General features: G+C 32.6%; 3 protein-coding genes and 1 pseudogene across 5 annotated transcripts; 1 reads left to right on the top strand and 3 right to left on the bottom strand.

Moving 5' to 3' along the window:
• Positions 1 to 68: 68 nt before the first annotated feature.
• Positions 69 to 3,439, bottom strand: LOC111284468 (protein HEADING DATE 3B-like; annotated as a pseudogene).
• A 35-nt stretch (positions 3,440 to 3,474) lies between these two features.
• On the top strand, positions 3,475 to 7,808 carry LOC111285709 (uncharacterized). Of its 2 annotated transcripts, none has more exons than XM_022875279.2 (10): positions 3,475 to 3,652; positions 3,943 to 4,112; positions 4,338 to 4,469; positions 4,556 to 4,606; positions 5,005 to 5,101; positions 5,584 to 5,630; positions 6,227 to 6,443; positions 6,833 to 6,962; positions 7,073 to 7,115; positions 7,458 to 7,808. In XM_022875279.2, the coding sequence occupies exons 1-10, from the start codon at positions 3,592 to 3,594 to the stop codon at positions 7,527 to 7,529; spliced, it is 1,020 nt and encodes a 339-aa protein (XP_022731014.2). In that variant the 5' UTR covers positions 3,475 to 3,591; the 3' UTR covers positions 7,530 to 7,808. The 2 variants fall into 2 exon arrangements, with proteins under 2 accessions (XP_022731014.2, XP_022731013.2); XM_022875278.2 differs by having other exon boundaries at positions 3,494 to 3,652; positions 6,227 to 6,452.
• Positions 7,809 to 8,520: 712 nt separating this feature from the next.
• Positions 8,521 to 13,304, bottom strand: LOC111285471 (clathrin interactor EPSIN 1-like). Of its 2 annotated transcripts, none has more exons than XM_022874947.2 (11): positions 12,970 to 13,304; positions 12,801 to 12,852; positions 12,119 to 12,198; positions 11,919 to 11,997; positions 11,705 to 11,788; positions 11,449 to 11,594; positions 11,108 to 11,365; positions 10,522 to 10,655; positions 10,119 to 10,306; positions 9,169 to 9,559; positions 8,521 to 9,070 (listed from the first exon to the last, which is right to left on the bottom strand). In XM_022874947.2, exons 1-11 carry the CDS (start codon positions 13,008 to 13,010, stop codon positions 8,850 to 8,852), a joined length of 1,674 nt encoding a protein of 557 aa, XP_022730682.2. In that variant the 5' UTR covers positions 13,011 to 13,304; the 3' UTR covers positions 8,521 to 8,849. The 2 variants fall into 2 exon arrangements, with proteins under 2 accessions (XP_022730682.2, XP_089619104.1); XM_089762978.1 differs by having other exon boundaries at positions 9,169 to 9,553.
• Positions 13,305 to 18,220: 4,916 nt separating this feature from the next.
• LOC111285698 (transcription factor MYB15-like) lies at positions 18,221 to 20,937 on the bottom strand. Its single transcript, XM_022875265.2, has 3 exons — positions 20,441 to 20,937; positions 19,399 to 19,528; positions 18,221 to 19,252 (listed from the first exon to the last, which is right to left on the bottom strand). The coding sequence occupies exons 1-3, from the start codon at positions 20,574 to 20,576 to the stop codon at positions 18,580 to 18,582; spliced, it is 939 nt and encodes a 312-aa protein (XP_022731000.2). The 5' UTR covers positions 20,577 to 20,937; the 3' UTR covers positions 18,221 to 18,579.
• Positions 20,938 to 22,187: the final 1,250 nt, after the last annotated feature.

The raw sequence follows: 22,187 nt of genomic DNA, 5'->3' as shown, positions 1-22,187 counted from the left end.
GCTAGTGATCAAGTACATCATATTCAGAACTGAAGCTATCTTTCCCCTTAAAAGGGTCTTGCATCTGCGTAAAATGAGTTTATAAGAAAGTATTGACGAGACAACAAATACATGTTACATTGACTTGCAATCTTTCAAAGATATATCCACATATGAATAAACTATAACCAGACTCGGAAAATAGAAAATTAGTAGGAAAAAGTTACAGTATCATTACCAAAAAGTACAGAGAAAATGACCAAACAACGCACCTAGCTAGATGAGTCTCAGATCATTTACCTGTAATGGTTTGTTTGATACAAACAAGCTAAAGTGTATCATATTGTTTTCTCTCTCTCTCTGTATGGATTGGAAAATACAAGCTGCTGATTCAGTGGCTGATCTTGGATTGTGAGAAACAACTTTTATCACTCTCGTCCTCTGTTCGGTATCATGAGGCTGAGAGGCTCCCTCTGGAATGATTGGAGCCGTAGGGAGAAGTGGAAGTGCATTTTTTCCTTAGCAGCACTATTGGCCCCATCTCCCTGCACACTCTCACTAGGACTGCTTGCAGTACTCCCTTGTAGCTCAGTGTCTTAATATGCCTGAAACTTCATGGCATGAGAAATAGAACCATTCTTCTCGCTAGGCAAATTACATGAACTTTGATGTTGCATGTTAAAGTTAGCTCCACCTCCAGATAACGGGCCACGATGGTCGTGGGAACCAGGTCCAGCAAATTGGTTCATTTGTTCCACAGCAGAAACAAAGACTGCTGGGTTCATGACTGGCATCCCATAAGGAGGAAAGTAAGAGTGACCAACTGGAGGTGCACCTGGTAGAACCCCAATTCCTTGATGAGTAGGAACTCCGTAAGGTGAAGTCATAAAGTTGCCTGTCACTGGAGTTTGTCCAAAAGGTCCGCATCTTCCACAAAAGGATCCCATGAATCCAGGTCTAGGATAGGGTTTGTATATCAGTCCTTCAGAAGGGGACATAATAGGAACCAGCCACTGGTGCCCAGGCACCTGATGGAAACACCAAGGATTAATTTTGTTACCACCGTTAACTGGTGCAGGTGGTGGATTTCCAAGGAAAGGCCCATAATTTGAAGGCTGACTACCATTTTTCACTTGAGAGAGGGATGTCCTACGAACCGCATTTTCTGCTGAAAATTCCATTTTATGACTTGGCCTCTCAGAGTCATCTTTCTGCTTAGTGTTTGGCAGTGGTTTTGCAATAAACTCTGGTTGAAGCTTCTTCACAGGAGATCCTTCAAAAGAGGGTTCGCCCTGATATGTCATATCCTCGAGCAAGAGATGCGGTGATCCAGCAATTAGTCTTTGAACCTAGTTCAATCAACATTAAGCATTTTGACTATATATACACGTGTGGCTGTGTGCACGAGTGCACATATAGGAACCGGCAGAAACTACTAACCACCTTACCTTAATCAGTCTATACAACTCAAACACTTGTACTGCAAATACTTTTTATTGACTGTAAAGAGTAACAGGATTTGTTCAAGAAAAAATGCAGAGGTCATAATATTATAGTTTAATATACATATAATCGCTGGCAGGCGAAAGGAGAATATCAACGGGATCATTTTGAAAAGATTAATACACACACAAGAATTGCTTCACACAAAGGCAAAGTTACTAAAATGGTTAATAGCTAAAGAGATGAAGTCTATGATTATCCTCAAATCCTTGTTCTCTGCTTTGGGGAGGAGTGGTTTGTGACTCTTTCACCACAGAAACCTCCTTCGGTTTCATTGAAGGTTGAAACCTCTTCCTAGCTCAAAAATAGCATCAGTTTTGACAACATACCTTTCGAATTTCATAGCAATTAGGATGCTAAAGCAGAATCCAACTAAAAGAATAAGGCAATATCATGCAAATCAAATATAGCAGCATTACATCAGAGAAAACAACGAAATAATTAATCCAAAGGCTAGCAATAAAAGTAAATGAGAAATTCTTTGAATGTCATCTTTGAAACAAGACAAATGCAGAACATTTAGCTTCAGGACAATAATATTAAAGCAAATATAATATTTTCAATTTGCAGCATGTACACAAACAGAAAATTTCTTTTATAGAAATATGCACAAAAATGAGTAAAGTGTACAAGTACAAGCTGTAAATAGGACAATACTATTAAACTAATTGAAATATTAAGTTCTACTTGTAAATAATAGTAAATTTTTAACTGGATAAATTTTATTAAGCGGAAGAGTAAAGTTCAAAAGTAACTAAATCTCATATACTATTATACATTTTGACAACTTTAATTTTAAATAATTATTATCTCGGATCTCGGTTTCAAAATAAATAAAAAAATATTCACAAATAAAGTAAGAATAACAAAAACCAATAGCAAAAAAACCAATGCCAAAAAGGACGTGCGGTCCATCGCAATGCCGACTTGCCACTATCAATATTTTATTTTCTCGTGTCTTGCCACAATCCATTATCCTTTCTTTAGTAATAACCAAAGAATAGCTGGCGGATTTTAACCAATTAGCATAAGGTAATATTTTTACGGATGCCTTTGCTTATCTTCCAAGATTTCCTACATTTACTTAAAAGCATAAGCAATTAAAGAGGTTTTGTACTAGAAAGATGGTTTGCTTCTTCTTTTTTTATTAGTATATTATTATAAATTTAATTTCATTTACATTATATAAAGTGCTACTGCATCTATGATTAGTTGTGATTATTTAGATTTCGTTTTATTGATATTTTATTTATTTTTTAATAAAAATGAAAAAATAAAAAATTAAACTTAAAACAAGAAACAAATAATAAAAAAATCGATCAAACTTTTTTTTTTTTGTTCAATGTTCAAATCTTTAAGAAATTTTCAATGATGAATTTGGAAAATTATTAAGTCATGCATTAAAATATTAGAATGGAAGATACGAGAAATAACCAGTTTTTTTTTTTTTTTTTTTATGTTTTTGCACTTGACGAGTAAACAAAATATTGTATTTGAAATTCAACATCATCTATTTTCATTACCATCCCATACATGATTTATATATTAAAAAAAGGAAATTTTAGATAAATATAATAAAATAATTTTTTAAAAATATAGAATAAAAATAATTATAAATATTGTAAGTGAGAATTGACCAAGGTGTGATTTTAATTATAGAATAAAATAACTATTAATATTCTTAATTATACAAACAAATTGACCAAGGTGTGATTCCATGATTTCAGCCAAAAACCAAAAGTATTTCACTTTTTTTTTTTTTCACTCACACTGGACATTTCCCCTAAAAGTTAAGAAAGAACGAAGAGAACGCATGATTTTCATTTTACCCCCCCTCCCCCTCCTCCCCTTCCTTTTAACGTGGCCATGTCATTGATCCAGATTCCAGATGACGTGGTGGAAAAATACACGGAGTCGTTTGATAATCGGGTAGTACCTTCCGCCCCAGATCAGACATTAAAACGAAAATTCATTTAGTTAAAAAACTAACCCCGGTAAAATAAATAGAACATGAGAGTAATATAAATCCAGTCAAGACTTCGGATCGAAGGAAAAAAAAAAAAGAGAAAAAAAGGAAAAAAAATCAATCTGCTTGGATGGTCCGATCGCATGGCTTCCTCTCACCATACTCGTTCTCATGGCACTCACGTTCCTCTCCCTTCTGACTCAGGTGCTAATTTTCATAATCTTTTTTATTATCGATTTAATTTTTTTCTGATTTAAAAGTCTGTTTGCTATTGTGCTTTTTGCTTTTTAATTTAAATTTAGCTTTATGGCGGTGGATTACCTGCCATTTGTTTGTGATCTATTGCCCTAATTCGCTTCCATCGGCGGGTTTAAGCTAAGAAAAAAATTGATTTTCAAATCGCTGAATTCTCACTGTTCCTTTTTTAATTATTTTTTTTACTGAATTTATATTGGATTAGTATTAATTTTGTTGATTTGACGAATGTGTTGCAGGTGGCAATCCATTTGACAATGAAGCTCCTCCGGTTCCAATCCATATAGTGACCGATGTTTCTCAGCTTCCTCTGGAGTTCCTGAACCCTTCGCCGGAAAGGCAGTTGGTCGTAGGTTTTGACTGCGAGGGCATTGACCTTTGTCGCCATGGCAATCTTTGTATTATGCAGGTTAACTATAGTTATAATGACTGTTTGGCTCAAATTATTTAGGTTTTGCTTCTTGAGTCAATAATGATATGCTTTATGAAGAACCGTGGTTTGTTCGTTAGATATGTTTGTCTATGTTTTGTAGGCGAGTGGAATTTTGTCTCTGTTAGTTTAAAAATTGAAATGCCTTAACTTGCCTGTGCTATTTCTTTTCTTAAATTTTATACAAATACTGTTTTCTGGCAGCTTGCATTTCCAGATGCTATATATTTGGTTGACGCCATTGAGGGTGGAGAGGTGCTCATAAAAGCCTGTAAGCCTGCACTTGAGTCTAGTTACATCAAAAAAGTTATTCACGATTGCAAACGAGATAGTGAGGTGTCTATTTTTTTTTATTTTAATTTTGAATCATTGGCGCATTTGATATGCTTTATGGGCTATTTGAACTTGTTCTTATTTTACAGGCATTGTACTTTCAATTTGGCATCAATTTACACAACGTTATGGACACCCAGGTGAGCATCCTTTATGAGCTTGAGGACCTATCTTTAGCAAATTGGTAAAGCATATTAAAATAATGGTAATATCTTCTTATATTCCTATAATTTTAATGTTTGTTGTTACGCCAATAGTGGAGCATGTCGATGGATATAAGCCTATCTAGTTATCATTTTAAACAGGGTTTTTCCTAATGCTTGTTGTTTCATTACTTTTTTTTTTTAATTCTTGCTTTTAAGTGTTTATGGTGTTCTTTTATTTCCATGTGCATAAATTCGTTTGGAAACAAATTGCTTGAATTTCATAGTTGCTTACTCTTGCTTGCTTTCAATATTCTTCAAATTAATATGTGGTTAATGTTGATAATGTTGAATAGTTTGACATTGCCTCTTTTTCTTTTTTGATTGCCCTGCAGATTGCTTATTCTCTTATAGAAGAACAAGAAGGACGGACAAGATTGCCTGGTGACTACATATCTTTTGTTGGCCTCCTTGCAGATCCACGCTATTGTGGTATTTATATATCCTGGTATCCATTTGAATTTAATTAATTCAGGTCACAGAATTTTTTGTCTATAGCTTAACTGTGCTAACTGAAAATTTTTTCCTTGCAAAATATTTAAGACGTTTCATAAATGGATCTTAGAGATAAGTATTATCGATTGCCCTGAAGGACCACTTTCTGGCTTTTTGGTTGATGTCACTTTGTAGTGTGCTTCATTAACTGTTGAAATCAAATAGTTAGCTATTGCCTTAGTATGACCATTTGTTTGTTTGTTTGTTTCTTTTAAGTCCTTTCCAAACTTGCGCTTGTGAGAAGTGATGATACTTTCTTATGATCTTGCTTGGCATACTTTTATGTTTTGGTATTTTTTTTTTATGCTGTTTGAAACTGGATGTTTTATAGGCTTCTTTTACACTAGCAAAGTTAGACTTCCTCTCAAGTTACATCTGCTGTTTTGGCTTTGATTTATGCCTTCATACTTTAAATGTAGGCATATCTTATCAGGAGAAGGAAGAGGTTCGTGTCCTCCTTAGACAGGTTAGTTTAAACTTCTTATCACTAACATGGAATTGATGGGATATTTTAATTAGACTGCTGGAGCTTTTGGATAAAAGTAATTGCCTCATCTTTTTTCAATTCCAGAAAGCTATTGGGTATTTACTTTCTTATTAAAAGCAAATTGTGTATAGCATGGAAATCAGCATAATTTATTTCCTGGTTTAGTAGGTAGCTGGCTGGAACAATAGCATGTCTTTGTTCTGGTGATTTCCCTCCTTCTCACACTTTATTCACTTCGTACACAGTGCCCTTTTGAGCTTTGACGCCTTCTATCTAGCCTGGAAAGATATCAAGTTTGTTGCCACCTCTCAAATGTTATTCGGTGGTGAAGGTTTAATTAAAATTTTGCCTTGCATAGAGCAAGACCAAATCTGACAAGAGTATCAACAGAAGTAAATTTAAAACTGTTCCCTAGTTATTTGTCATTTGACACATCTAGATTAATTAAAATATTTTGCTTCAGAATTCAAATTTCTGTGTATAGGCGGATGCGTCATATGTTAATAATAGTATTTTACTATAATATGTAAATTACAATTTTTTCAATCCTTATAGTTTGTGTCTTCCCAACCCAGGATCCCAACTTTTGGACTTATAGACCATTATCCGAGCTTATGGTCCGTGCAGCTACAGATGATGTTCGCTTTCTTCTATACATCTACCACATGATGATGGAGAAACTGAATCAACGATCCTTATGGTACCTTGCAGTTCGTGGAGCATTGTATTGCCGATGTTTCTGCATCAATGATAATAATTTTGCTGATTGGCCATCTCTCTCTCCCATTCCAGGTTCTTATGGTCGTATTATAGTAATTATCCTTTTCTTGTTAGTCCTGGGGAAAGATATTACTTGCTCACTTGCATTTTTTGGTACCTACTGAGCATCTCCATATAAATTACTGATAAGTGGATTTTAATCTTTTAGCTTCAATAATGTAATGTGGCATATATTGGTGAAATTTGAAGGAGAGTAATGCTTTGAATGACATTTCTGGACTAGAGTGATTATGGAATATGGATATTTCCAAAGCAGAATAAGTTTCAAATTATATTCCTAAAGCCTAGTTGTACTGGACTCTGCACTATTCATTAGAACAAAGAAAAATGTTTTCAGAATTTAAGTAAAAATATTGTACTTTATATGGGATACTGACAAAGCGTTTGATTTATTTCTGTAGATAACTTAATAACAGAGGGGAATGCTCCCGAGGAAGAAATACTTTCTATTCTTGATGTTCCTCAAGGGAAGATGGGTCGTGTTATTGGAAGAAAAGGAGCTTCCATAATGTCAATAAAGGAATCTTGCAAGTAACATGCCTCTCTTTCCCCATCCCTACAAACATGCATGCATGTCTCCTTTAGTTTTGGAGCTACAAATTTGTTTACCTGTTCTTTACTTCAAATTCACTTTCTCGCAGCGCTGAAATCTTTGTTGGAGGTGCTAAGGGTCCACCAAACAAGGTTGGTGTACGATACCTTGCATAGTTCCTAGCTGTTACATTTGGCATCTTTCTTTTCTTTCTAAGAATTAGACCTAGTAATTCGTACATATAAAATACAAAAATTACCGTTACAATTTGTGTTGACATGTCAAACACGAAACACATTTTGTAGGTTTATCCAAACTCATACGGTCTTTACTAAAATTTTAAATTGGATCACTTTTGTATTTTTTTTTTTGTATAATTTTCGTGTCATATTTAAAATTATCATGTTTGTTAAGAATGGTACATATACTTTATGTTGACTCACTATCCGTATCTCCATAAGTGTGCTCCTTATTATCATCTGGTTTTTAAGCAGGTATTCGTCATTGGACCTGTAAAGCAGGTGAGGAAAGCTGAAGCCATGCTGAGAGGAAGAATGATGGATTAATAGTGAGAGTGTCTTTTAGGGCTTCTCGTAAAACTGTAATCAAATGATCACAAACTCCCAAGACCATTTGCGTTTGCCTGACCTCCCTATATGTACAGTGATCATTATCTACCCATCCGAGACTGAGACTGAATTTGATCCTGGACAATATTGATATTGGAGGTAGGCTTTAAATGCAAATTAAATGTCTGTTGTTCTAAAATGGAAAATGTCTGTATAATTAGCCATTTGGAGAATGAAAAATATATAATTAAATAATGTTTAGGAGTGTTGGCTCAATTAGTTCTCACGTTTAAGTAGGGGTGATAATTTATTAGATTCCATTTTGATTTTTTCAAATAATACATAGTATATAAAATATTGTAAATATTTAAAATTTAATTTGACTCGATTTTTTATTGAAAGTGTTTCAAATGGAATTTTATTAGCTAGGTCTATTGATTTTGGAAATTTATTTTTTATTTTTATATATTATTTTGATATAATTCTTAATATATTTAAATATAAAATAATTATTTTATTTTATAAAAATTTAAAATATATATAAAAGTTAATAAAAATATATAATTTAATTTGGTTTTTTTACTTTAATTTTTAATTTAAAATTTGATTTTAATTTAATATATATTAAATATTTAAACTTAATTTGAATCGAATAAAAAAATTAATTCAAAAAATACTACAATTTTGAATCTTACGATTTTTTGTTAATATTTTTCTCTTCACTAATAAGTAAAAAATTATAATAAATTTGAGATTTAAATCATAACATTTACAATCTTTTTTATCTTCAAGATGTGATATTTTTTTAAAATGATGTTTCATTTAAGAAAAGCTAAACCCTAAGATCATCGGAGTAATTACAGTTTAGGAGATGGAAGGGCAAATTGAGTTATGAATAATCCCTTTCTTAGAAACAGAAAAAAGTATGTAATGACAACTAATAATAATACTTCAATTCTTTTTACCTTATAGAAAGGATGCCATCGAATTGATAATAATCGTATGTTCAATAAATCCATTCATTGGGACAATCTCTTGAGACAGGCTATACAACTTGGAATCTCGCAATGCTAATTACTCCAAAAGTGGTGTGAACCACAATAATGCCGCCAAGTTACATGAATCAAATCCCAATACCAACTTACAAGCAACAGTTCCAATAAAAAAAGATTTCAGGACTTTATGGGGAATATCGCTGAAGTATGTCCCCTCATGATTCATACATATGATACGGAACTATATCCTTTCAATTGGCAACATGTTGGATAATTTTTTTTTCCAAATTGGGAAAAGAATGCCAAGGGAAAATGAACAAAATTACTTCTTAAAGCTACCGGATTGATACTGTTGGCTGGTAAGGCTTGAGAATAGATCATCTTCAGCAGTTGCTTGTGTAGATGTGAACCCAGTTTTACCAAGACCAGACCCAGCACCCATTGCTCTCCCCATATAAAATGAAGTTGGAGGTCCTTTGTCTTTTTCATCTACATCGCTCAGTCCGCCAACGATGCCGACATCTGCCAGTGAAACCTTCTTGGCTGCAAGGTTTCAAATTACAAAAGAACAACGGTAAAAGAGATGCATAATATACATATTTATAAAACAATGAGTAAAGCTTATAATGAGAGATACTTACGAGCGGATATATTAAGATCAATTATTCCACGGCTCAGTGAATCAGCCCAAATTCCAGACTTAACCTGAAAAGTATCCTTCTTTTGAGGAGCTTTAGAGTCTTGTGATGATTTTGTGCTCACGTTGTTAAGGTTTCCATCATTAGTGGGATTTTGTGTTGGTTCTTTTGAAGCTGAATCAGAATGAGACGTGAATGAACCAAAAATGTCAGATCCATCAAAATTGTTCAGTGGAACAGCCTCAAATGGATCAACAATGTTAATATTTGCTGGCTCAAAGCTTGGTGCCGTGGTGTCCAGTTGCACAACTGGATCAATGGTAGCAAAGAGGTCAACAGTTGGGGAGGCTCCAGGAGTAATGGCAGGCTGGGAAGCAAATAGATCAACCTGTTCCTGCACAAAAGAGAAAAGGGGAAGCGAGGGGAAGCAGATTTCAGCTCCTCATGATTAAAGAAAATGCCCTGACTCCTTCATTCGTTAGTTAAATACCTCTATTATATGCAACTGAAAATCAGATTACTATATATTATATATATATATGCTAATATTCTACATGTTCAAATAAAAGCATTTCTAAGATTACAGGTTCTTAAGCAAACCAAAGGAAAACAAGCAATGGTATTTTTATCAGTGGAGATATTTTTTGTATTAAGGAGAAGAAGGGGTACACATGAAGTTAATTAAAGGGACCTCTAATTCTCCAACCACTAAAGCTGTTTTGAGTATAAAATGACCATAAGAAATCATTGGGGCTATGACATTTAACTGATCCTATCATATGATATTTAAGATAAAGGAAACAACATTATATTGAATTTCATGTTATATGATAAGCTACTTACATCTGTTTACAAGACAAAATATACAACTATTTTCTTGAAGCTCAATTCAATAGGCATAGCTACAATAATTCATTGATGCATTTCCAAATATTAAGATAAAAAAGTCTGACCGGTATCTGAGGACTTGCTTCACTAGCCGTTTTGGTTGGTGCTGACACAAAAGTTGCATCAGCAAATAGATCAACTTCTGCTGAATCAGTATTCATGGCAGACTTTTCCAATGTTGGTCCATTGAAGAGGTCGTCGATCAAACTTGGTCCAAACAAATCCACTTGATTAGAACTTCCAGCCGCTGGCTCTGTCAAAACAATAATCAACAATGCATCGGTAAAACGCATCCCATATAAAAACTATTACTGAAGAGGAAGGAGCACACTTCTACCAACCATAAGCCTGTTAGCAAAATGAACTAGCAGAACAGGATTTACACCATGTTTAAGATTAAGTTTAAATGATAAAAAGAAAACCGCTAAAGAAGCATTCTCAACTTAGGAAATGAATATTGTTTCTTACTTGAACTGGATGTTCCCCTGGGATCGAAATCATCAAAATCATCATCTTCATAATTATTTGAAGGGTTGCTTGTGCTTTGACTGTATTTGTTCGAATCACTCAACTTTGAAGAGAATTTATTCTTTGGATCCTTGCTGCACAACAGACATTACAAAATAAGATTTTTAAGAAAGGGAAAAAAGTTGCAAAATATGAATAGCTACACATGTAACATTTGCAGCTTGCGGGTACAGGTGTGTGTTTCACATGTGATGATGTGTTTGATCACATTTTATGTGGTTGCATGAGTGTGAACAAGACCAACATGTTACAGTAATAGATGTTGAACTTCCATATTAAAGGTATTATGAATAATGAAAAAGGAACCATCATCTAAACTAAATGGATTAACACAGCAACATGATTCCTAGAACCAAAAATATGGCAGTACACTGTACTAATGGTTATGGAGTTCACAACCAATAGAGAAATGGACACGCCCAAGAAATTTTCTCCAACTTAAAGATAACAGTGTAAAAGCCAAGTTATACAATACACAAATTATTTAAGAATTTGCAACTAATAGTAAACTGTGTAAAATGTAAACCTGCCATGATGTCTAGACTCCTTTGAGGAATTCCCTTGGATCTCACTTGCAGTCCCTCGATGTGACTTCACATAGGTGTCTGCATCAAACTTTTCTTCTCCATATCGGTCCCTCTCTTTATAACCATCTCTATAGCTGTCACTTTGTCTTGTGCTATTTAGGCCTCCATACCTATCCCCACCACCACTGAAGCCTCCACTACCATACGAGGATACACCAGACTTATAAGTAATGCCAGTAGATGACAGGCCAACGTACCTAGAAATAGCAACAGACACACTGTTCAGTCAATGAAAATACTACAAGTAAGCATACAATTTCACTTCCTGAAATAAACCTACTTGTCACGGTTATTAGCAGCTTTATTTCTAGCTTCTTGTATTTTTTCTTTATTATTCAAAAGCCCCACTATAGTTTCGGCTTTCTTCCTGACATTGATTCCCATATCTTTCCCACTTGGCTCAACATATTCAAAACTTGTGAGGGACTGTGAAATGCAAAACAAATAGGGGATGCAAAATATTAGAGGAAATTCAACTTTACTTCCATAAACTGTGAAAAGGCAACTCTCAGAAATTATAGGGATTCAGGCCTTACAGAGATCTGGAAAGTATGTTCTATTATGTCATCAACCGCACGTTCAGATCCATGAGAAATCAAATACTCTATAACAGCCAATGCCTGGTAGGAAAGTGGTTTCAGATGTTCGAGACATGAAAAACACCCATAAGCCATCAAGGTTTGGAAATACATATCAAGTTTCTACTGTATTAGATGACTTGTCAGTAATATTACAGAAGAATACACATACCTTGTAGACATAGCGCCAGTCTTTTCCAGTCTCACCTAGTCTTGTCCAAAGAACATTCATAACCATCTGACATTCCGTGCTACAAGATATGGTAGCCCATTCAATTAGCAGACTGAGAGACACATCTTTCAAACACCAACACCAGAGAAATGACACAAAATAGAATGAAAAAGGAACTATGTGCAAAAGTTGATGATTACAATTTCTTTGTGGCCTGTGCTATTTCTGCCAATGCAGTGCCATGGGGACCCCAAGGTTCATTATCTGTTGCATCCAGTACCTGCATACATTTGCCATAAAAATTATGTAACCAGATAAATCCGAATATAAAACGTTACATGCACTTCAAACGTAGCCTATAGTATTATCAGAAAAACTGAGAGCAATATAATACATACTATAACACATTTTATCATTACCCACCAAGTTCTGAACTCGCCACTCAATTACAATGAATAAAAGTAAGATAAAACCTTCAAATTCCACCATAAATGTCAGAAGCAACAGTAAAAGGAATTCTGGATCTCATGCAACATCATACACTTAGAACATTTCTATAATGAATTTCAACACCAAATATAATCCAAAAGATCAAGGAAAAGACTAGCAAGCAATAAGCAACTTGGACCTGAGCTTTCAATCATATCATAAACCTCCGCTCAAAGATGAATCCGATTCTTTCCATGAATATATTCTAATTTTCCTACAAACATTTCTGTTTCACACTCAACCTGTGCCAAATCTCTACTTTATACGACAAATCATAATCTTACTATTTTGTTTTTAAAACAAATTCAATGAATCCAATAACTGTTCAAATCTTAAGCATATTTCTCCAAGCAATAAGCATTCGAGGAAACATTAAATTGCAGTCGATCTCACCTTCTGCTCGATCTCCGGAACCTTCAATACCTTTAGATTCACCTCCCTCTTTCTGAAATAACAAAAGAAAACAAAAAAAATAAATAAATCAATCAACTTATCTTTGATGATAAACGGTAATCAATTAAATTTTAATTCAAAATTTCGAATAAAGGAATTTAGAGCTTACATTTCGCGAACCGTCTGATCGAAGACCTTCATGAAATCCATCGCGGATCTAACAAAAAAAAAAAGGAAAGCTAACAACGGTCGAAGAAAATGTATAGACCGAATCAGCAAGACGGCGCAGATCTGAAAGAATAAAGAGGCCAAATGCTAGATCTCGAAGTGTTTAGTGTTAAAATTGATGAGTAACATCTCGCTTCCTTTTCTTTTCTTTTTCTTTTTCTTTTCTTCCTTTGTTTTAAGCCTCGCCAACCTTCGATTCCGTTTAAAATTACAAGTTAAAAAAAAACCCTTGTAATTGTATTTCTTTTTTTTTTTTTTTTTCTACTTCTCCGTTTTAATCTTCTTTCTAATGGCGGTTTAACCCAAACTAATTTTTTCTTGGCAAAAGAAAAAAAAAACTAATTTTTTCCTATTCTGTCAAAAAAAAATGTGTTGTCACACCTGGATTTTGGGATGAATTGTTATAACAAGATTGTGGTTTATGCGGACGAAAAATAATTAAATACCAAATTTATTCCTATAATATTAAATAATAATATTATTATTATTGATACAAAATAGATGGAAGTTTAAAAAAAATTATTGCAAGTGAAGGATTGAATCTGCAAAATTCACCTCCTAAAAAGTCAAATATTATTATTATATTTAATTTACTCTACTTTTATTTAACCAATTGCGCATGTGAGATTACATTTTGGATATATTTTTATAGATTGGCAATTAACAATTATAAATAAAAAATGATGCTTCAATAATTGGTACTTGTAATCTTGTTTAATGCAAAATTTTAAGCTATAATTTTATGATGTAAAAGAAATACTTTTTTTTATTTTTTATTTTTAATTAAAAATAAATCAAAATAAATTTATGATCTTAAGCAAAATTTGACACTAAACAACCAATAAAGCTTTTCCTAATTAAAAATATAAACGAAACAAAATTTTCAATGAATTATTATTAAATATGTTTAATTTTTATTCATTTATTAAATTTAATAAATAATAATAAATATTATTTTTATATTTATTTATTAAATGAATCGAATATAAATATCAATCTTTTTTATTTATTTATGTTTATTAATAAATTCGTTTAATAATAGTTTAAAATTTATTTGTTTATGATTCATTCATATTTATTTATTATTCAGTAATAATAATAACAAATTAAACTGTTCGTTTGTTTTTTATTTTATAATTATTTGTTTATTTATTTAGTTATGATTTATTTATTATTTATGAATATATTTAATTATATATATTTATATATATAAATGTTTATTTAATATTCATAAACAAATTTATTTGATTTAAATGAGTTAAACACAAATAAAATACAAATATCTTTTTATTTAAATAAATTGAACTTAGACATAATGAATAATTTTTTATCAAACATCAATCAATTCTAAATAACTCTAAAAATAAACAAATAAATCACAAACATATATTCCTTTGATAACATTCAATTCATTTACACACATATTCCTTAAGTTTTACTATTTGGTCTGTAATTTGTGAGACACACATAGTTAACCACAGCCAGTAGGCTTTTCTATTCCCTCCGTTTTCGACGTGATAAGCAGAAGCTTAAAATGAAACGCCCCTAACTCTAGGCAGTTATCAGTTTCCACTTCAAAAAAGAAAAAGGTTCGTATCTTTGAATTTATTGCTACATTTCGCTGTCGGCATATATGACCAAAATCACGGATCATTTAATTGGAAGCTGAGATTGGAGAACTGGAAGGAGCCCGCTTGGAAGAACAGATACTCCAGTCTTCTACACTTGCCACTGTACCTTTTGTATCTCTCCCGTCTAGCGGGCAACCCGCGGCCCAACCAGTTCCTCAAAATAAAACAGCTGGTATTGAAATCGAAGAGCTTGCTTCTTTACAAGAAGAGATGGTACTTTAGAGATCTAGTTTGATCCATGGAATTTTCCTGGTAAATTTTGACACAAATTTCGTTTCACTAACTCAATTTGCAACTTATTGTGTGCAGCTGCTGCTATAGCATTAGGGCTTTTGTGAACTACATGGAAACGATTTTATAGCAAAACAATCGTTTCTTTTGGGCTTTAGCCCTTTGGATTTCATTTGCTGGCTATATCATGAAATTTAGCATTGGTGCAAGAATTAAAAGCTTCAACCTATTTGGGTTTGTTTCACATTTAAATGAAATCAGATTATGCTTGCATGCCCCACTATTGCCATGCATGCTACTTTTTTTGTTTTTTTGAAATAAAAGATCAATTTGTTTCTGTTTTATATGTCAGAAGTCAGAACAGAATGGACTAATTCTTTTTCCGTTGCCATTGACTTCCTTGTTTATGCCACTACCTTGTTCTTGTTACGTATACATGATCACTCAAGCAATGTAAACTCAATCTTCTTTCACTAATATTTTCATAATTTCCCTGTTGATTAACAGCATTTTATACTAGCGAGAGTGAACATATCCATATTTGCCTTGTTCTTGATACAAAATTTTCAACGTGGATTCAGTGCCTTGACTAGAAAAAGACAAAAAAAATAGATAGCTATATATATGTTAGAGTTAAAAATGACATCCAATCACGGCCATTGGTTTAAAAAAAAAACTGAAAGTCATAATAATATATATTATACAAATGACTTGGAAGAACATGCATGGAAATTTCATGGAAGAATTTGTCGTTCATGCTTTTGAAACGGTCAAAGTAAAAGACAAGATGAAAGCTCAAGCATATTAATTTTAGTATGACCCGTAGTTAAGTATTCGAGATTCTCTTTTATATATATAAAAGGTTAGGACCATCATTTTATATATAAAGTTGGAGGTTGGGACCATAATTTTATATAAGAAACATTTAGATCAAAGTTTTTTTGGCATTAAAAATTGAATATGTATAAATATATAATGTCTACTTCTAATTATTAGGTTTTCCAAGGAATAAATTATTGTGCTGATGTCTATTGAAAAAATTATCTGTTGGTTGACTTGAAATTGGCTTGGTATTGATTGTCGATGGGCGAACTATCAATAATTTAACATAATTTTATCATGTAAGAGCTGTGGAATCAATAGTATTCAAAGGTAGAAAACATTTTTATTTGAATATATAAGATGGCATTTGTGAATTGTAATGGTTGTGCCTTTTCTTTGTTTTCTTTAATTATCTGTAAAAGCTAATATGGGGGAAAACAATGAAGAAAATGATCAACATGTTCACTTTGTTCGGCCAACCTCCATGGTCAAAATTTAGTGTGATAGGTGATCACTATTGGTTGGTCTATTTCCTTACTTTCTTTCTTTCATTTTTTTCAATGCTATCGCTAGTTGATGGAAGGAATTTTGATTTGAAATGTGAAATGTGATAATTAATAGTATAATTTACACACAAATCATGATCATAAGGAAATATATATATATATATATATATATAATAAAGAATGATAATAATTAAGCAAGGTAACTGGAAACTTAGAACTTGAGGAAAAAAAACATAGAAGAGAAATTATTAATTCCTGAATTTTTTTACCTAATATTGAGAATTGAAATTTTAAATTTCTAAATACTATGAAATTTTTTTTTTATATATCAACGGAAAGTTTTTTAAATTTTATAAATAGAATTAAAAGATGACACATATTTATTAAGTATATTTATTAAAAGTGGAGGGATCCACCTAATTTCATTTGTACAATTTAAAAAAAAATTTAACATGATATAGAGTAATAATACATTAATTAAACTAAAATTTTTGAAAGATTAAAATACATATAAACTAAAGTATTAGATTCGATTCTGCGTTTCTTACGCTGGGATTGAAAATCTTCTTTGATATCTACATGTTCGGAGAGTTCATCAGATTTTCAATCTTTTACAATAAAAAGTTGCCGCCCTCTAGGCAGGCTAGCTATAGAGCCTTCAATGCTTTTAAAAATGTTAACCAAACAAAGAAGATGAACTCAATTAGCATAGCATTAGACATTGAAAGATAGAGTTTTTTTAAACACTAAATAGAACGCAAGGATTAAATTATCTGTGTCCCAAGAAAGAAAGAAAAGGGTGCGCCGGCCTATTCATCGGGGCCGATGTGTTTGTCTTGTTAAATACTTTTAAGAAGGAATATTCAATTACATGTAACGCCACCAAGATGTTGATAAAGGACATTATGATGAAATGTCTGAAAGTGCAATGTGCAAACATTAGAGGGAACAAAATGTCTGCCCAGCTTTGAAGGCCTTTCTGTTTACCTAATTTCTCAAGAAAATAACAAATCTTTAAACAAGTTTTGTCCCAGACTTTGAAAATTTGAATCCTTTTTAAGCAGTTCTTGTTGAGGTAATGGAAAGAATATAATTAATAAGTGTAACCTGTAGCAGTTAGTCAAAAACAAGTGTCTTTGGCCAGCTTCTGGCCTGCAAGTGTATGGTGACAAATTGAGGAAAGATTAATTGCATTCACCAGGGTATGCATCTATGATTTCCAAATTCAAAACCTGTTGGTTTTTTCTACTATTTGATTACTGTATACTTCTTAACTGCAGCTGATTTCTGGCTCTCTGTTGAAAAAATATTGACAGTAGAGGCCCCAGGGGGATAAAGGTCGCTTTATCAGATATAATGAGGTTGCATAGTATCAGAACTTGTTTTCAAAAGGAAAAGGGAGAAAAAGTGAAAAGAAAAAAAAAAGTTGATAGAAAAATAAATGTTTAAAGTAGAAAAGCTTTTAATGTTTGGTAGCATTTTTTCTGGGGGATTTAGTTATAAAAGTGGCAAATATGAAATAGAAAGATTGTAGACAAAAGGCAATTGGCATAGGAGAGTCACATGCAAGGTAAAAGAAAACGTTATAGCACTTTATTAATTTCTGGGTCTTAAAATATCTGTAAGGAAGTCATGTCTTATACACATTCATTCAATAATTTAATGCTGCTTCAAGAAAAATCTGGAAAGTAAACGTCTCAAATGGTAAATTTCATTATGTGTTATTTTATAAACTTTCCAAAGGCTATAATAGTATAATATTTTTGGCCAGAGACTGATCATAGAGAATCTTTTATGGTTAATGTTTGAAGAGAATACGTTCACAGCACGATGAGGTTTGAACAGGCCACAACCCCATGCAACTTTCGTGAAAACTGAAACAGCAAAAAACAGGCAGACATGATGATGGAATCACACTCACACTTATGTCCATCTTCCCTTAGATAAATTAAAAACCAAAATTTTTCAAGACCCCACTTTCTCTGATGACAAATTGTCCATATTGAACCTTTAACTGTTAACAGGAGGCATATAATCTCTTTTACACAAATCTTTGATTTCATTTGAAATGTTTCTATCTGGTAACAGTGTCCAAAATTGAAAGGTTAAAGGCTGCATTCAGAGAACAAAGACTATATATTATTACATATAAAATCAACATCAGATTAATTAAAGCCCCATTTACTTGACTTTGAATTTGACATAGGTTAATATGTCCTTTCTTTTTTATCTACATAACCCAATGTCCAAATCATTAAAATATAGCATGTGATTAGAAAATCTTAACATCTTGCATCTATCTCTGATCTCTTCTTTCACATGTCTTTTTTAATTTTTCTTCCACCATTCCTCTACCAGGCATTAATTTCTCTCTCCATATCGGTTAACAACACTTTGATTCAGTCCTTGAGGCTTTATGTCAGCATGGGAAAAATCAGTTAAACTATCATAGCAACTTGGAACAACGTCGCCAGCTTTCTCTTGACTCCAAATGCCATTGACAAATTCATAAGGAAACTCATAGCTGAACTGATCCATCAAAATATTGCCGGTATCTTCAACATGATATCCATTATAAGGCATTGAGACAGACTTGCTCTCCGTAGCCAGAGAAGTAGAATCCGAAATCCCGGATCCATCTTGAGAGGAGGTAACAATGTGACTATTCTCCAAAGTTGCACCTGACTGTGACAGATGACCAGAAAAGTGCATGACTGGGTCTAAAAGCAAGTTTTGAGTACCATTGACAGAGAATCCATAACCGACATCAGATAAAACTGGCAATGCTGTAGAAATATGAGACTGTGAAGTTGAGTAATCCAGATTGTAAGTTTCAGCTTTTGGTAAACAAGGCTGTGAAGATGCTGGCTGAGTAAGAATATTAGTGTTAGAAGGGCCGAAACCATTGTTATTACTCTTGCTAATACTGAAGCTTGATTTTCCTGCCAGGAACTTCTTCTTTAACTTGGTATTCCAATAATTTTTCACATCATTGTCTGTTCTTCCAGGCAGTTGAGAAGCTATGAGAGACCACCTAACAAGAATCACAAGTGGGGTTTTTATAAGTCTTAAATGAAATATTTATAAAAAAAAATGACATTTGAATAAGTTAACAAGAAGCATAAATTAAGAGCAACCAGACAGATTCTTTAGCCGAAAAAACAAAGACAAACAACTTGCCTGCTTCCCATTTGACTATAGAGAGTGCATATAATGTTGTCCTCCTCTTCGGTAAAACCTCCATGCTTTATGTCTGGTCTCAGATAATTAAGCCATCGCAATCGGCAACTCTTTCCACATCGCTTAAGGCCTAGAAGTAACAAGAGATATTGATTAGGTGTAAAAATTGATGTTCAATTATGGTTCAAAATTCAAATAAAAGACAGACAAAAAAAAACATTTCAAACTTGTTGTTTTAGACAGACGTAAAAAGCAAGAGTTGAGGCTGCTTCTTACGGCTGCTGAAAACAAATTTTACAATGTTTTCTTATTTTCTGATCTCTTTGATTCAGTCTTTCCAAGGCGAAAAAAACTAAACTTTTTTGTCGTGTGAATTTGGTTAAATGATCCAAGGCATCAGGAAGCTGCATACATGGATACCCGAAAAGTATAACAAAATTATGAAAACAGATTATTTAGAAAGCTGAAAGAATGATTAAAAAAAAAAAAGGTTAAACAGGATAGATCAGACTAAAGAGAATAATGTCCGGACTTGAAACGGTGCTTTTAACAAGATCATGAACAAGTAGACAAAACTCAGCGGCCAGTCGACTTTTTTTTTCTTACAGGGGAAGTACCATAATTGTGTTCGTACATGGTATTTGTAAATTTTACTTTTAAAACTTTAATGCAAAGAGGACGTATTGACAGTCAAAATGTAACTAAACGGCTGAAAAAGCTAAAATCTGCCAGAATTTTCTGAACCCAGAGGAAATTAAAACGATGGAACAGTTAATAAAAATACACCATAAGAAAGCTGAAGTTAAAAGTCCCCTTCATAGTTCATGATCACATTCCTTTCCGGCTTATTAGAAAGGAAGAACAAATTTAATAATCAAGTTGGAAACATATGAAAACTCCCATTTTGGTGAAATGGGTAGTGGAAAATTTGCCCAGATACAAGAAAAAAAAACTCTTTTTATAATTGAAAGGTGAAATGAAGAAGAGAATACCCTAGTAGAAACTAGCTATAAAGGGAGAGAAGAAACGAGTTTTTGTATACCAGCTTTTTGGGGCAAAGCGATCCAATTACCACCAGTGCCATGAGTCTCAACATAGCTTTTGAGGGTTGCATCTTCTTCAGGAGACCAAGGACCTCTCTTCACGTTTGCTTTGTCACAGCATGGAGCTCTCCCCATGCTTCCTGCAGCTAGCTCAGCCCCTTCACTCTCACTTCTGACCTCAAAACAAAGACACAAACCACCACAAAAGGACAGAATAAATTAATACTCACAGAGACAGAGAGAGAGAGGAGAATTGAGACACGCAAACGTTTTCAAATTTGAGCAAAAAAGATACAGTGGGCTGTCTTCTGGTCAAGGGGTTTATAAAGTTGGTATGGCTCCTTTCCTTTGCAAAGAACAAACATTGTATGACTATCTATTATTTTCTTCTCCCTACTCTCTCCCCTTTTTTTTTTCTTTTCTTTTAACTTTGTTTTTACCTTTTCTTGTGCATCTTTCTTTCTGTCAAGGTAGTAGGACCCAGTGAACAATCACTCCACATGTTGTGTTGACTTTATTTGATCAGAATTTTGGGACACAGTTAAGCTTTAATCAGTTTAACTCATTAATTAGCTAATTATATATCCTTTTTCATTGCTGCTTTAATGCAATTAAAGCTTTCTATTTTTAAAATTCACTGACAATTATACCAAAATATAAGTGTTAATTGATATTCACAAAGAAAAGAGATTAATTTAATCACTAAATAAAACGTAATGAAATGAAGAAGAGGAAGATTATTGAAATTAACAAGTTAATTAATTGAATAAAGAAAAATGAATGAAAACTTACATATGTTGTACACCATAATCCTTCTTTTTAAACATTTAAAAACTTTAAAATGCCCTAATTTTTGTAATTCACTTTTTTTTTTTATGGTTATTTCACTTTTTTAAAGTGGGTTTTGGCCTTTCCTTCACAATTTTCCTAAACCAAACCAAGCCAAGTTATACATGGAATTCAAGGACTCACCTACAATTAAGTGAGTTTGTCTTAATTCAAAATTAAAGTTCTTCCCATTGAGGTGATTTTGCTAATGCTCGTTGATTTGCAGTTTATTACAAACTTCATTGTAAGCTTATCTTGTGGAAAGTTTATTGGAATTTTATTTTTTGATCAAAAGATTTTTAGGTGTATTGTATTTTTTTAATCCAAAAAAAATAAAATCATAAGGGTTTAAATCTGAATACTTTACATCCAGACTTTAAATTTTAATTAATTGTATTAATCCCTATTGATGGTGTATGATATTATAATCATACATTCATGGGTTTTCTAAGGAGTAGTGGTGTATTACCTTTTAGAATAAGTTTTTGTGCACGTTATAATCTTTAATTATGTATGTATGGCAATAATAGTTTAAGTATAGACTTCAAAATACTTATGTTCATATTTCTAATTAATCCTAACAAATTGTAGTATATATAAAAGTTAATTTTGTTTTTCTTCAATATTAAATGGTTTAGTCTTGAATATATATATATATATATATATATATATATATATGAGTGAAGTTCAAGAGTATGTGAATCCTAAAAATCCACTAAAAAGAATATACCTAGATGGCTATAGGGCTATAACGATACACCATCAACAAGTTAATTTCTTCCATTAATGTCACTTCTAAGGAAAATCTTACCATAATATATTCATTCCTCCTTGCTTGAATAAATAAAATTTATCATATTATCAAAAAGAGAGAGAGAGAGAGAGAGAGAAAGTTACCATAGCGTTTACCGTAAACCT

Source organism: Durio zibethinus, chromosome 6 (genome assembly GCF_047325235.1).
Source record: "Durio zibethinus cultivar Kanyao isolate XHJ-2024 chromosome 6, ASM4732523v1, whole genome shotgun sequence".
In the NCBI taxonomy this organism is placed as follows: Eukaryota; Viridiplantae; Streptophyta; class Magnoliopsida; order Malvales; family Malvaceae; genus Durio; species Durio zibethinus.
Note: the sequence above shows the minus strand (reverse complement) of the source record. Positions and strands in the feature narration are given on the sequence as shown.